Source organism: Poecilia reticulata, chromosome 18 (genome assembly GCF_904066995.2).
Source record: "Poecilia reticulata chromosome 18, P_reticulata-male-v2, whole genome shotgun sequence".
Classification (NCBI taxonomy): Eukaryota; Metazoa; Chordata; class Actinopteri; order Cyprinodontiformes; family Poeciliidae; genus Poecilia; species Poecilia reticulata.
This window is the reverse complement of record NC_088847.1, coordinates 25,650,766-25,666,956: the sequence shown is the minus strand read 5'-3', so window position 1 is coordinate 25,666,956 and position 16,191 is coordinate 25,650,766. Positions and strand designations below refer to the sequence as shown.

At 41.6% G+C, this 16,191-nt stretch overlaps 1 protein-coding gene across 1 annotated transcript in view; it reads left to right on the top strand.

Moving 5' to 3' along the window:
• The first annotated feature begins 832 nt into the window (after nucleotides 1-832).
• LOC103460905 (uncharacterized) overlaps nucleotides 833-16,191 on the top strand; it is a 228,811-nt gene continuing 213,452 nt past the window's right edge. The window contains exons 1-4 of the mRNA XM_081598947.1: nucleotides 833-930; nucleotides 1,004-1,249; nucleotides 1,327-1,491; nucleotides 1,671-1,760. Of these exons, the coding sequence (XP_081455073.1) occupies nucleotides 1,042-1,249; nucleotides 1,327-1,491; nucleotides 1,671-1,760 (463 nt within the window). The 5' untranslated portion in view covers nucleotides 833-930; nucleotides 1,004-1,041. The remainder of the gene's footprint in view (nucleotides 931-1,003; nucleotides 1,250-1,326; nucleotides 1,492-1,670; nucleotides 1,761-16,191) is intronic.

Sequence of the window (16,191 nt, the reverse complement as noted above, 5' to 3'; positions counted from 1 at the left end):
TCAGATCAGTCAGAGCCGCCATGATGGAAACATCTCTGCAGTTTCTGCTCTGTGAGTAAAGATCATTTACTTATTTAGTGATAATTTATTCACTGCTCGGATAGAAACTGATTCTAGAAAAGAAGATTTAAAATGTTTATATTTTACTTCACTAGAAACTTGATCTGTATTATATGAGAAAGTTTGAAAGAAAACATTTTCTATGCTGTTAGTTACTGCAGTTACTGTTAACTATCATAAAGGCCAAAATATGATGGATCACATTTAAAAATAGATTTTGTTCCAAAGATGAAAGAGAAAAAACTGATGAAATTCAGACATCAGATGTCGACACCTGGAGAACTTAGATTTAATTTGAGTAATTTTATTGTTTATTATACATCTCTGAGCTGTAAATCTACGTTCTACAGTAAAAACAAGCATGTGGAACTGATGAAATATTAAATTACCAATATGTTTGATTTCTCTTCAGTTCAGACTTTACTGGTTTTCTGCATGATGGATAAAGGTTAGTAAACTTTGATCAATATTAAAACCTTTCAAATATCAGTCAAAAATATCAAGTATTAGAATAACTGTGTTAATGCTGTAGCTGCTGTCACAATTTTTGATTATTATTTTTAACAAAAGTTATAGTCACAAATAGATTTTATTTCCAGTCTCTCCAGCTGCTCTGACTGTGAGTCCCAGCAGATCTCAGTTCTTTCAAGGAGAATCAGTGAATCTGAGCTGTGAGGATGGAAACATCTCTGATGGAGGAACTGTGAGGAGAAACACAAGCAGAGGAACCAGGACTGAGTGTGAAGGATGGGGGAAACCAGCTGGCCTGCAACATCAGCTTGTTCCCACATGACTCTGGTGTGTACTGGTGTGAGTCCACATCTGGATCCTCCCCCAGCAGCAGCAGCAGCATCCAGCTCTCTGTCTCTGGTAAGATCAGACTGTGGAGTTAGTGTTGCTGTGTGGAAATGGATGAAATGCTGTAGTTTGTCTCTGTGTTGAGGTGGATCAGTGATCCTGCAGAGTCCTGTCCTCCCTGTGATGGAGGGAGATGACGTCACTCTGAGCTGCAGAGCAAAGAGTCCAGCCCACAACCTCCCAGCTGCTTTCTATAAAGATGGCTCCTTCATTGGTGATGGACCATCAGGTCACATGACCCTCCTCCATGTCTCCAGCTCTGATGAAGGCCTCTACCAGTGCAGCATCAGCGGTCAGGGAGAGTCTCCATCCAGCTGGATCTGGGTCAAAGGTCAGGAGGTTCAATCATCCAGCTGCCTGAGTCCTGATACATGTTTAATACATATTTAATAAATATTTATATTCCAGAGAAACCAACCTCCTCTTCACCTGCCAACACTCAGCCTCCTCCTCCTCCTCTGCCCACTAACTACACTCTCCCATCTCTTGTCTGCATCATTGCACTGGTTTTACTTCTGCTACTGGTTCTACTGGTTCGGCGAGGAATTCATAGGAAAGAGACCAAACATACAAGTAAAGTTAATTTTGCATAATAATTTTAAAACACAACAATCACTATATCCAGTAGTTTTTCCATCTCTTTTCAAATTTAACTCTCGTTTCCAAACAGCTGATCGTTTCTCATTGAAGGTTTTATTCCAGTCAGGATTCTTTGTTTGAACAAAGTGAATTAATTTTATTTTCTGTTCCAGGTGAAGAACAGGAAGTTGAAGATGACAGAATCATTTACAGTGATGTCAGAATAAAACGGCTTCATCATGAGAATAAACCACTAAATGAAGGTCAGTTTGTCTTTGATGTCTTTTTCCTTTATTATGATATTTTATTATAGATTTGGTTTTAAATCAAATCATTTCAGAACTGATTCAGTTTTTAACAGGCTGCATAGTTAAACTTTTACCTCATTTTTCAGGATTGAGGCTCAGTGGATAAAATATTTAAGATCAAGTCCAGTTTTTATTTCTGTCTCATGTTTGATGCTGGAATCAGCAGAAGATGCTCAGTGTGTGAATGTGTGTGTGTGTGTGTGTGTGTGTGTTTGAGTGTGAATGTGTGTGTGTGTGTGTGTGTGTGTGTGTGTGTGTGTGTGTGTGTGTGTGTGTGTGTGTGTGTGTGTGTGAATGTGTGTGTGTGACAGAGTGAATGTGGTTCTAGTCATGGGAGCATCAGGTAGTAAACCAGGCCCAGGAGATCCTGACAGACCAGCTGTCTGTGTAGATATAGAAATATAGATGCTATCCTGGGTCATTTTCAGTCACATTCTATACAATAAATCCTATTTGTTCATGTTTAAAGTGTAAATAATGTTCAACACACATAACATTTTGAAGTTAAAAAGATAAAACCATATTAACCTCAATAAATCTGATAAAAGCAGCATCATCTGATGTCTGATGGAAACTCTGGAAGTTTCTGATATGAGCGACATGAGCAGCTGCCCAGGGCGGCATTATGTGGGGGCGGCATAATGCCTTTTGTCTTTTTTTATTTACCTTCCACAAACCATGTAACCTTCAAGTGCAGCTCAGACAAAATAGTTTCCTTTGAAATTTAGAACAGAAGGAAAGATAATTATTTTGGTCATTTTGTTCCATCCGTTTATTTTCTACCTCGTGGTGAAACGTCATTTTGCTCAGATACATTCTGGTTTCACAGCCATGGATTATATTTAGCATCAGCTGCAGAGGTGTTAGAAAACTAAACTCTTCATGAAGCTTCAGAACAACGCTTTTTATTGCTGTTAATCTAATATTGTTTCTGTTTCCTGCAGGTTCTGATCCAGATGCAGTTTATTCCTCAGTGAGAAAAGAAGAAACCAGAATGACCAGAAACTGATCAGAGAAAAAAATAACTGATCTACATTCATAGCTCTAGCATACTTCGATGGTATAAGGTAGCATGTATGTAAACTCTTAATGTGTTTCATTGAAATAGAATTAGTCTAATTATTAGACCTTATTTACAATGTACTTACAAATATTATTGGAATGTATTTAAGTTTATTAAGGTTTACTAAAATAAATATATTTAGAAATACTACCAAAAGTACAACTTCAGAAAAGTTTAAAATGTACATTTACAGATACATGCAGTATGTATCTTAAAATCATTATCCAAAATATAACTGTTGTAATACATTTAATTAGAATTTAGAATATATTTTAGAAAAAGTAGATAAGTAGTGTACCAAAATATGTTTTAAGAAAATACTAAAAATTCTTTTAGTATAATCTTAAGTATTCCCACTTGATAACATACTAAAAATGCACTTCAGAAAAATACAGTTTATTTAAAATATAGTTAAATATCTATTTTTATTCACCAGGGTGAAGCTGAGTGGCTGTGTGCATGGATGTGAGTCTGAGAGAGTTTAGACAGTGAGTCAGATGGAGGAAGAGACACTTTGGCCCAAAAGAGCACGTTCTCATGCATGGCTGCACTTTGACTTGATTAACCACAGGAAGTCAAGTGTTGTTCACCAGCAGCACCTCTTCCATGCTGCAACACCTACAAGCACCCAGAGACCAGCTGCTGCATTGACCCTGCCCAGTGCAGCAGCTGCTGTGGTTCCTCTGGTGCTGCAGCAACAAGGCAAGGTGAATTTAATGGTTTTAAAGAATAACGATGTAAATACACATAGAAAATAAGGAGTTTAAAATATCTGAATATTTTTCTTAAGCTATATATTTAAGATATGCAAGCTGAACTGGATGAGGTACTGGTAGACATGCTGGTTCTGGATGGTCAACCCTTTAAAGTGGGAGAAGACAAAGGACTCAGAACATTTGTCCAGAAACTTAACCCCACATATGCTCTGCCAACTCAACAAGCTCTAAAAACTACGGTTGAAAAAGATCAAAGAGAAGGCAGAGCATTGCTGTGGACATGTGGACCTCCATTAACATGGAGGCCTTCATTGGAGTCGCCTCCCTTTACACAGATGAAAGAATCCAGTGGGCAACTGTTCTGCTTGGTGCTGGTCAGATTGTCCGTTCTCACACTGCAGACAATTTGGAAGTGGCAACAGAGACCATTTTAGATGAATGGGGTTTATAATTTATTGTTTAAGACCAGACAATGCAGCCAACATGCTTTCTTGTGCAAAGTTGTTTCAGGTACGAAATGTGCCCTGTTTTGCTCAATAGTCTAAATCTAATTGTGAAGAAGGCTTTGGATCAAACTCACTGAAATCAGATCAAACGCCAGAAGGATCATCAGATGTTTTAAATCAACCAATGAAGCTCAAGAGAAGCTTGCTGAGCTCCAACAGCTGCTGGAAAAACCACCAAACAAGCTGCTTCAGGACGATGAGACAAGATGGAAAGATGGAGTTGTACTTATTTTATGTTTCTCCATGAACAATGTGAACCATAGGAGCAGATTTCCATCTCTTGCTGCTGATCCTCCTGTCATTTCCATCAGTGAACATGAAGCCATCAGTGACAGTCTAGACATTCCTGCACCTTTCTACCTTCCCTCTGCAGAACTGTCAGCAGAACAACAAGTTTCTTCACTTGGTCAGTATTTACAACATTTTCTGTAATGTAGAAAATGTGTAGATTTTGGACATAAAATTCAAGACCCTGGCTTTTGGGAGTGAGACACACGGCCAGGAGGCTGTGGCAAAACTCACTGCAGAGTCTTCAAACCGGCATATGGAGAGGGAAGAAACATCATCACAGGTAAACAACTGTTTGTGCAAACACATCACTACACTAAATACATTAAAACTGACTATATGCACTTTTCAGTTTGTGTCAGGGCCACCTAGAAATGCAGTGTCCAAGGAAACTGATGATTTATGGGAGTTTCTTCATAGTCGAGTTGGTTAGTTGTTAATGTTATCGTCATCTGCAGCATATTTTTATTTAAATACTGACCAAAAACACTTTTGTTTTCTTCTAGGTGCCACTCAGGTCACCCAAAGTGTTACTGCAGATGCTACAGTTGAAGTTTATTTTAAGGTTTTATTGCCTCTAGTGGCTTTTATTTGATAGTGAATTGACAGGAAAGCAGGCAACGAGGCAAAGGTCACCAGGCCGGGAATCAAACCTGCAACAGCCGCATTGAGGACTATGACCTCCATATGTGGGTTGTGTTTAACCCCTGCACCACCACAGCAAGGGTTAAACACAACAGCTCACCACAGTTGAAGTTTAACGTCATTTGTCAGAGCCCTACCTGCGCAGAGAGGGAGGCCCATTTGGATACTGGGCCCAACGCGTAACAATTCTTCCACATCGAAACAAGTTGGCAGAACAATATTTGCATTTGCCAGCAGCATCTGTGCCATACAGGCAGATCTTCTCTAATCTGGAGAGGCAGTGAGCCAGAGGAGGAGCAGACTGAAGCCAAAAACAGTGGAAAGGATTCTTTTTTTTAATAAAAATCTTTGAATGTTACTCAAAGCCTCTTCTTGAATGACTATCAGGACATCATCGCATAAAATTATAAGTCCTCAGATAGTAATAAGATGAAAAGATTAATTCAAGGAATAACTTTTACAGTCCAACAGAACCAGAAGTCTATTAATAAAAAAGGTCACGTTTATTGTAACATCTTCCTTTCAATTTTATATGAACTACAAAAACCCATGTTTCATTGGAGAACATGAGCTCTAATGAAAATGGTCGTTTAGATCAGATCAAACTAAACACACTCACTCACCACCCTGACATTTGTGCTCAGACTGAGCAGCAGCTGCTTTATTACAGGCAGCAACATGTTTGATAATGTGAGTTATGCAGATATCAGGACTACAGAGACAGGAAGTGACATCAGACATGCAGGTAGGGGGAGGGCTTGTAACAGGGAGCCGCTCCTTGGAACTTTCCAGAGAATCTGAAACCAGTTTGACCAGAAAATGAACAGGTTGAATCTGATCTGGAATCAGACCAAACCAACACTGAGCTGCAGAATGAAAGGCTGTTAATAAGAAACATTATATAACCTGCTGTGGATCAGCTGATTGTGGCCCATATGTAGGGAGGTTTATTATTTTTCACTATGTCTGTCTGACAGCTGATTGAGGTTACAGTAACAGCAGAACCAGTATGGCAGAACTCTCTCCTCATCAAATCACCTCCTATCATGTAGTTCCTGATGTGGTTCTCATTGGATGGTTCTGGTTTTGGGCCAGAAGTCTGATTGGTTCTGTTACTGTGAGAATATGGACATTAATCTGAGATTATGAATGAATAAAGTCAGAACATGGCTGCTATAGAAACATTACTGATGTTATCAGTGCTGTTTGCAATCATGAAAAGTGAGCCAGCAGGGGGCAGCAGAGTGTGTGTGCATGTCTGCGTGTGTGTGTGTGTGTGTGCGTGTGGTCTTGTGATTTGTACTTTTCCTAAGACTGTGTTGAGTGACTCCTTCCATCCCCTAAATGCTGTTTCAGGGTTAGAGGTCAGGTTTAGGACTAAGGTGTGAATGGAGTCTATGTTAGCTTTAGGGTTAAGTATGTACTGGTAATGGTTAGGTTTTAGCTACAAGTAGAAATGAATGGAAGTCAATGGAGAAACAAATGTGTGTGTGGAGTTGTGAGGATGACTAACTTTGCATAAATAGATGACGAGGATAGTCAGTTATTTGTTCACTGGGTTCTTAATTAAAACCCATCAGATGAATAAAATGCTGACATGTTGGGCATTAAAGGGTTAAAACTTCACCTGAACATGAATGAAGCTCCGTCAGCCGTGACCAGGATGTTCAGCTGCTGCAGGTGTTCATCTGCTGATCTTTACATATTTCCAGGTGCGTCACTTTATTTGACTGAGAACAGACGACCTTTGTTTTCTGTTTATTCAGTCCAAATAGCCGCACTGCGTCCAGCCCTGAATTAAATGACTATTTGTGTATTTTGAACATGATACAAGTATAAAACACACATAAGGAATGCAAAAACACATTTTTTTGTACCACAATAATCTTAACATGCTTGAAAAGGAGTAGGAAAAAGAACCTTATGAACTCTGACCCCATAAACTCAAACAATATATGAACCCTCATTAATAAATGAAAATATAAAAACAAATGGATGGACCCTCCTCTCCAGGACCCCTGAATAGACCTTACCAGGGAGGCTTAAGAGTGTGACCCCCTGTAATTGGAGCACACCCTCCGGTCCCCCTTTTTGAACAGGGGGACCACCACCCCAGTCTGCCAGTCCAGGGGAACTGCCCCCGATGTCCATGCGATATTGCAGAGTCGCGTTAGCCAACACTACCCCGCAACATCCAGAGCCTTAAGGAACTCTGGGCGGATCTCATTCACCCCCGGGGCCCTGCCACCGAGGAGCTTTTTGACCACCTCGGCGACCTCGTCCCCAGAGATTGGAGAGCCCAACCCAGAGTCTCCAGGCTCAGCTTCCTCAACAGAAGGCATGTTGGTGGGATTGAGGAGGTCTTCGAAGTATTCCGCCCACCGGCCCACAACGTCCCGAGTTGAGGTCAGCAGCGCACCATCCCCACTATAAACAGTGTTGGTGCTGCACTGCTTCCCCCTCCTGAGACGCCGGATGGTGGACCAGAATTGCCTCGAAGCCGTACGGAAGTCTGTCTCCATGGCCTCTCCAAACACCTCCCACGCCCGAGTTTTTGCCTCAGCGACAACCCGAGCCGCATACCGTTTCGCCCGCCGGTACCCATCAGCTGCTTCTGGAGTCCCACAGGCCAAAAAGGCCCGGTAGGACTCCTTCTTCAGCTTGACAGCATCCCTCACCGAAGGTGTCCACCAACGGGTTCGAGGGTTGACAGGCACCAACAACCTTGCGGCCGCAGCTCCGATAGGCCGCCTCGGCAATGGAGGTACGGAACATGGTCCACTCAGACTCAATGTCCCCCACCTCCCCCGGAACGTGTTCAAAGTTCTGCCGGAGATGAGAGTTGAAGCTCCGTCTCACAGGGGACTCCGCCAGACGTTCCCAGCAGACCCTCACTACACGTTTGGGCCTGCCAGGTCTGACTGGCTTCCTCCCCCACCACCAGAGCCAACTCGTCACCAGAGTTGGCTCTGGTGACGAGCCAACCACTGACGAGCCAACCGCTGACAGCTCCGCTGACAGCTCCGCACTGACAGCACTGACAGCTCCGCACTGACAGCGGAGCTGTCAGTGGACAGCTCCGCACCTCTCTTCACCCGAGTGTCCAAGACATACGGTCGCAAATCTGATGAGACGATGACAAAGCCAATCATCGAACTGCGGCCTAGGGCATCCTGGTGCCAAGTGCACATATGGACGCCCTTATGCCTGAACATGGTGTTTGTGATGGACAATCCGTGATGAGCACAGAAGTCCAACAACAGAACACCGCTTGGGTTCAGATCGGGGGGGCCGTTCCTCCCAACCACGCCCCTCCAGGTCTCACTGTCATTGCCCACATAAGCGTTGAAGTCTCCCAGTAGAACAAGGGAGTCCCCAGGAGGGGCACTCTCCAGTACCCCCTCTAAGGAATCCAAGAAGGGTGGGTAATCTGAACTCCCGTTCGGCCCGTAAGCACAAACAACAGTCAGAACCCGTCCCCCCACCCGTAGGCGGAGGGAGGCCACCCTCTCGTTCACCGGGGGAAACCCCAATGTACAGGTGCCAAGATGGGGGGCGACAAGTATGCCCACTCCAGCCCGGCGCCTCTCACCGTGGGCAACTCCAGAGTGGAAGTACGTCCAGCCCCTCTCACGGAGACTGGTTCCAGAACCAGAGCCATGCGTCGAGGCGAGGCCGACTATTTCTAGCCGGAACCTCTCAGCCTCGCACACTAGCTCCGGCTCCTTCCCCACCAGAGAGGTGACGTTCCACGTCCCAAGAGCTTCTGCAGCCGAGGATCAGACCGCCAGGGTCCCCTCCCTCAGCTGCCGCCCATAGCACAATGCACCCGACCCCTTTGGCCCCTCCGACAGGTGGTGAGCCCATCGGAAGGGGGACCCACGTCTCCTCTTCGGGCTGAGCCCGGCCGGGCTCCGTGGGTAAAAGCCCGGCCACCAGGCGCTCGCCATCGTGCCCCACCTCCAGGCCTGGCTCCAGAGTGGGGCCCCGGTGACCCGCGTCCGGGCGAGGGAAAACGAAGTCCAAAGTTTGTGTCCATCATAGGGGTCTTCAGGCTGCGCTTTGTCTGGTTCCTCACCTAGGACCTGTCTGCCTTGGGTGACCAGGGGCATAAAGCCCCAGACAGCATAGCTCCTAGGAACATTGGGACACTCAAACCCCTCCACCACAATAAGGTAGCAGCCCAAGGAGAGGACAACAAACATAGGTTAATTAATTTTCCATTTTATCTGGGTTTACATGTCTAAATATACACATCTATATGCACACACTCATATGTGTTTGCCTCAATTTAGTGCTATCTCTCAAACATATTTCTATAACTTGTGAAAATGTATTAAATTTTGACTTTAATTCCTCATTTAACTTGTTCAATAATTGTACCCCTTGAATTGGAATGATAAAACTCTTTCTTGTTGTTCATAAACTACGAATCCTTAAGTTTTAGTTTCAGTTTTATCTTCTTTCTCTTTAATAAAACCTGCTCAGTAAGGGAACAGGTAGCAGTTTATTAGATGCCTTAAACATAATCTGAGCTATTTTAAATTCCACCAGCTCTTCAAATTAAATAATTATAGATTTTAATAACAGGTTTGTGGTCTCATAATAACCAACATTATAATTCTAACGGCTCGGATCTGTAGGAAACTCAGTGGATGTAAACAGCTTTTGTAATTAACTCCCCACACTTCTGAACAATATATTAAATATGGCAAAATCAGAGAGTTATTTATAACATGAAGTGATTTATTATTCAGAATATGTCTGGCTTCAGCCAGGACCTTTATGCTCCTACTTAGTTTATTCTGTAAATGTTGAATATGAGGTTTCCAACTGATTTTATCATCTATTATTACACAGAGAAACTTATTAACTTAAGCCCTTTCTAGAGATGCACCATCTGAATTTGAGTATTTTTCTAACAGTTTACAAAAACCATAATTAAAGTCTTGTCCAAATTTAGTGATAATTTTATTATCAAACAGTTTCTTTAATTTACTGATTTCTGAGGCGACTGGAAAGAAGTTGTACGTTTTTACCAAAGACAAATTTTAATACATTAGACACTTTGCTTATGTCATTTAGTACAAATTAAATTAAACTGGTCCCAGTTCTGACCCTTGAGGTTCCCCACATACAATCAGATTCATTTTCTCCCATCTTCACAAATTGTTTTCTGCTCTTTAAATAACTCCTCATCCAGTTCAAATCTACTCCCTGTATTCCATAATGTTCAGATTTTTTAATTAGGATATCATGATTTATTGTGTCAAAAGCTTTCTTTAGATCTATGAATACCCCTTCAGCTAATTTACTACTGTCTGCTGCATTGGTAATTTATTCTATTAAGTCAGTTACAGCTGGTGATGTTGACCGATTTGCATTTAGAAGATCAATGTTGAAATCCCCACAGATAAATATAACTTTTTGATTATCCATCCACTCACTCAGTCCCTGACCCCATTGGGGTCAGGATGGGTGATGATTCCCATCTCCAGCTGTCATCGGGTGAGGCGCAGTCACCCTGGACAGTTCACCAGTCCATCACAAAACCTTTCGATTAACTTTTCGTTACATTTTCTTCCACCCAGTTATTAAATATTTCTAGATTTGATCCAGGAATTCCAAGTAAATAGAAACATCTCTCTTCAAGGGTAAAAATTACAATAAAACTTTTGTCTTTTGCTAGAAAAGAAAGTTCAGTAGAGAACTGACTATAGATCAGATATCTGTCTGATGAGGTTATTATTGTTTCTTTAGCATGGAATCCATGTTGTAGCTGATTTATCTGAACATGTGCAGATCAGATCAGATCATTTCAGAGCAGATCAGCCATTTCAGAAACAGTTTCTTTACGCTCCTCCTCTAAACTCCTCCTTCCTTCCACCAACCATCAGTTTAGTCAAAGCCACGCCGACGCTTCGTTTCCTCTAAGCTGAATTTTCTTACCTTTAGTTGGAAACATTATCTAACAAGGTTTAGATTTGAAGGTTAAATAGTTTTATTCTAGAATTAAATTATATTTAACTCAAACTGGTGGAACTAGAAGACGAGCAATGGCGACTCTACCTGCTGCATCACGGTTCTTCGTTCTGCTCTCCGTCCTGCATTTCCTGATCTCGGTCCAGTTTGGTTCTGCTGGTGAGTTTTACCTCAGATATGAAGAATAAATGATAAATAATATTTATCTGATGAACCTCTGATATAAACTCTACTTTAATGCTGGTTTTAACTCTGTCCGTCGTTCTGTTGTAGATGTTTTAGTTGTTTTTTACATGACCCAAACAGTTAGTTTCCTAATGACTAACCCAGTATAGCTCTACTGGTCTAACTGGTTTAACCAGGTGTTTTCCTGGATTGACGCTGGAGCTGCTCTTAATTATAATCTCTATCCATTTTAAATTATTATCCATCAGTTTTAGAGCAGAGGCCAGCAGGCAGAGGGGATGATGGGACACTAGAGCAAGATTCCCTATGTTTAAGAAAGGAAAAAAGGCCCACAGCATCACAGACTCACTACCGTACCTGGAAAACTATTCACTCCCCTTCACTTCTGCATTTAGTTCCCTTTATTATTACACCCCTAAATAAAATCCAGTACAATTAAATTCCACCAGAAGTCATTTAGTAAATAGTTTTGACCAGAGTTCAATTGCAACTCTTCTGTGAGGCTTTGTAGAGCCAATCATAGATGTAATAATTATCACATTGTGTCTATGGAAGAAAAACTCTTTAGAACCAGGTTTTTCTGTAAGCCTACAGACTAAAATCTCATCTTTGTCAAACATCTCACACTCACGTTGGAAGGCAAACATGTGGAACATCAGTTTTCAAGTCTTCCCACAGTTTCTCAGAGGGATTTAGTTTTGGGATTTGACTAGGCCATTCTAACACATGAATGTGTTTTCATCTAAACATTTTACATACGAGTCCAAAATGAATCATACCCCTGTAGATTTAGATTTAAAATTATTTTCAGTTTGTTTCCGATAGGAACTGAGACTGACATACAGAATGCAATGAGTATGAATAAATTATGTTTGAAAATTGTCACTTTGAAAAATATTTATACCCTTCACAATAACTGAAGGAAAAATCTACACATGCATTAAGCATTCTTTTAACTGCTGTTTCTATTAGTTTCTAGTTATGTAGAAAACAATTGGAATAATTCAAAAGAAAAATGATCAAAAGTATAAATGAGAACGGAATAATTATTTTCCTTAGTTTCTGTGATCAAATCAAAAGAGAAAACTTCCTCTTCCTCTGTTGATCCATACTGATATGCAAATACGAGCCAAAAGCCAAGAACACAAAGTTTCTCCATTCAAAAAATCCACAAACATGTCGACAGTTTCTCCCTCATCTATTGCTGGGTTTCAGATCATGTAGCACCAATACCACCCAATGCAGGTGGAGGGCCGGAAGTAAATTCAGCCCATTTATTTCTGTTTATCCAATATCAAAATGTCTAAAGTCTGAGTCCTGTACAGGTGCCCCAACCGTTCTAATAGAGAGAAAGATAAATGTTAATTTCGTGTTTTGAAGTTGGTCACAAGGGAGATAATTTACATAAAAAATAGGAGAAAAGTGGATCAACAATCTACAGCTAATAACACAAGGTACAGAAACTAACAATGCAGCGCCACTTTCTAACAGGTAACAATCGCATTGTTTAAATTGTATTTTCAGAAATTTTATTGGACAATTTTTTAGAAAGTCAAGCATTCATATGTGAGGTAAGTTATATTATTTTTATGCCGTAGTGCGGTTTGCCTCAGAGTGCTAATGTTGTTAGCAGCTAGCTCCGTGCCGAGTCACGGACAGAAGATATGTTGATTCAGTGGGACTTCATGCTAAAAAAATAAAACTAAAAAGCTAAATAAATTAAATATAACCTATCCAGCCATACAGTCACTGTAGCGGCTAAAATCCTATATTTTAGGCTACTGGTGGTTGTTGTTGAAAGGCGTTGGTTTTACGTGCGCTCAATTAAGATTCAGGATGCTGATCTTTCGTTTGACATAAATAAAGTCATTTATTGCCAGTACAAATGTCCATTGTCTCACTATTTCCATTTAGATCCACATAAATTCGACATACATCGAAAACCAAGCACAGTAGAAAACTGTTTGCCTCTACCTATTAACCACAGGTAATAGGTAGAGGTAACAGGTGTTCTGAGTATCAGACACTCAGAACTCAAAATAAATACGCCCCCTGGTGGAATAAATGGCTCCTACAAGCCAGCCTCTAATTGCGTGAGGCAATTATCAAACTTAAATCAAAAAGAGCCACAAATAAAGACATATCTCCATACAAATATACAAAATATACATAAGAGGCAAATCAGGTTTATTCATTCATTATCCTATCAGTTTATCAGTTTGTAGCTTCACATAATAGACAGATTTTTGTTACAGGTCTTTCAATAATGTTTGTTTTCGTTTGAAGATGAACCACTCGTACCAGACCCCTTTTATCTGGAAAAGTTTTAATAACTTTCCCTAATACCCATGAGCCTCGAGGTGTTGTAGAGTCCATGACCACCACCACATCTCCAGGAATGAAACATCTCCTTTTCTTTATCCATTTTTGTCTTTCTTGTAACAACGGTAGATTCTCGAATCCAACACTTCCAAAAGAGATCTGAAATATAGTGGATTTGTTTCGGCCTTCTTTTGGCATAAAGATTCTTTTTGTCAAAGAGTCCTGGTGGGAGAGCTGGATTTCCCTTCATGAGTAGCGGGTGGTTGGATGTTAAAGCCTCAAGGTCATTGGGGTCCTCCGATAACTTTGTGATAGGACGATCATTAAGTATTGCCTCTGCTTCACAAAGTACAGTGTGGAATCCTTCATCATACAACATTTGTTGACGGAGCACTGAGTGCAAAACCTTTCTGATCATTCGGATGAGGCGCTCTCAAACCCCGCCACAATGTGATCCAGATGATGGGTTAAAACTCCATTTAATCTCTTTCTGTGCCATGGCCTTCTCAATTCTCCCATTACTTAGAGAGACTAGAGCTTCTTGTAGCTCTCTTTCTGCTCCTATAAAATTGGTGCCGTTATCTGATCTCATGTGTGAAACTTGCCCTCTTCGAGAGAGGAATTGCCACAGTGCATTGATACATGAGTAGGTATCTAAAGAGTAAGCCTCTTCAAGGTGCACGGCCCTGCTTGTCATGCATGTGAACACTACTCCATAGTGTTTTACAACACTGCATCCAAAATAATCTACACCAACATTTGTGAAGGGTGGTAGATCAGGGACCACTCTTTCCTCTGGCAAGTCTGCCATTTGTTGTTGACCGGTTTGTCCTCCATACATCCTGCAGAAAGAACATGTCGCTATGACCCTTTTCACAGCTGAAACTCCATTTGTTATCCAAAATTTTCTTCTTACGACTGAGAGGACATGATTTCTACCTCCATGACCAAGCTGCAAGTGAAAATGTCGGAGGATAAGGTAGGAGATGTGCTGGTCCTTTGCCAGAATGAGAGGATGTTTAATGTTCTCAGGGATGGCTGCTTTACTCAGCCGACCTCCAACACGCAGAAGCCCATCTTGCAGCACAGGGTCCAGTTTGTAAATTGGGCTGCTTCTGGGTATTTCTGAGTTGCGAGATGTTAATGCAGCGAACTTATCAGGGAATCTTTCCTTTTGGCAAAAGGAAATTATGGCCGTCTCAGCTTGTGTGAGCTCTTCTAGAGATACACTTTGATTTCTCTGTGAGTTTTTGAGAGTTTGCATTTCTTTTGTCAACTCCAGTGTTGATGAATTGGTCAGCTGCAATTCCTTTCGTCTCTTACTCAGTTTCAGTAGAACTCCATTTAGCTTGATGAACCAAGCAACTGCAAACTTCAATTTTTGCCAGTCTGAGAAGAATGATATTAGCTGAGAAGTTGCATTTGAACTGATGACTGTAGCGTTAATCAAGGGAGCCTTTTTTAGTTCTGGGTCATCAGCAGTCATACTGAAATCCATTGGAGACTTGGGCCATTTATCTTCAGGTTCCCACAAAAATGTAGGACTTTATCCATTTTTGGTTCAAAAGGTTGTCAACTATAAATCCACGGGAAGCATCATCGGCAGGGTTTAAAGATGAAGGCATGTGTCGCCACTGCTCAATGTCTGTGTTGTCTCTAATGATTGTTACTCTGTTGGCAACAAACGTTTGAAACCTTCTGTCTTCATTTTTTATATATTTTAGAACAGATGTGCTGTCAGTCCAGAAGCAAGCCTTCTCCAATGGCAACTGAAGCTCTGATTGAAGCATGTTATTCATTCTAACGGCCATAACAGCAGCTGCGAGCTCTAAACGAGGAATAGTCACAGATTTGAGTGGAGCTACTCTGGCTTTGCCAAACAAGAATGATACATGAACTCTCTTGTTGCCGTTCTGCATTCTGACATACGTAGCTGTACCATACCCACTCTCACTAGCGTCAGAGAAGTGGTGTAACTGGGCACTAATGACTTCTCCAAACCCTTCCGGTTTGATACATCTGCTGACTTGGAAGTCAACCAATTTTTCCAAGTCAGTAAGCCACCGGTTCCACCGTTTCTGGAAAATTAGAGGTATAGGATCATCCCAGCCCCATTTCATCCTGCATAACTCTTGTAACAGCAGTTTGGCAGGAAGAATAAGAGGTGCTAGGAATCCTAGCGGATCATAAATGGAGCTGATGATAGACAACATACCTCTTTTAGTGGAAGGCTTTTCTTTGACTTTCAGCTTGAACTTAAAACTGTCCGTGTCTGTGCACCATTGTAAACCTAGTGCTCTGTCTAGCAGTAGCTCATCACTGTCCAGATTTAACTCACAAAGAGTCTGGGACCTGAGCTCTCCTGGGATACATTGGAGAACTTCTCGGCTGTTGCTAATCCATTGGGTTAGCGTAAACCCTCCTCTGCTGCAAATAGCTATAAGATCTTGGGCCATGATAACTGCACTTTCCTCTGATGGCAGAGTTTTTAAGAGGTCATCCATGTAAAAGTTTTTGTTGACTGTTAGTACAACATCTGCTGAGAAGTTGGACTGATTATCCTCAGCAGTCTTTCTGAGAGCATAGCAAGCACAGCTTGAGGCCACCACATGAAACGTAGAAAGTCCACATGCTCCTCAGCCACCTTAACCTGGTGGAACATGGATTTTATGTCTGCC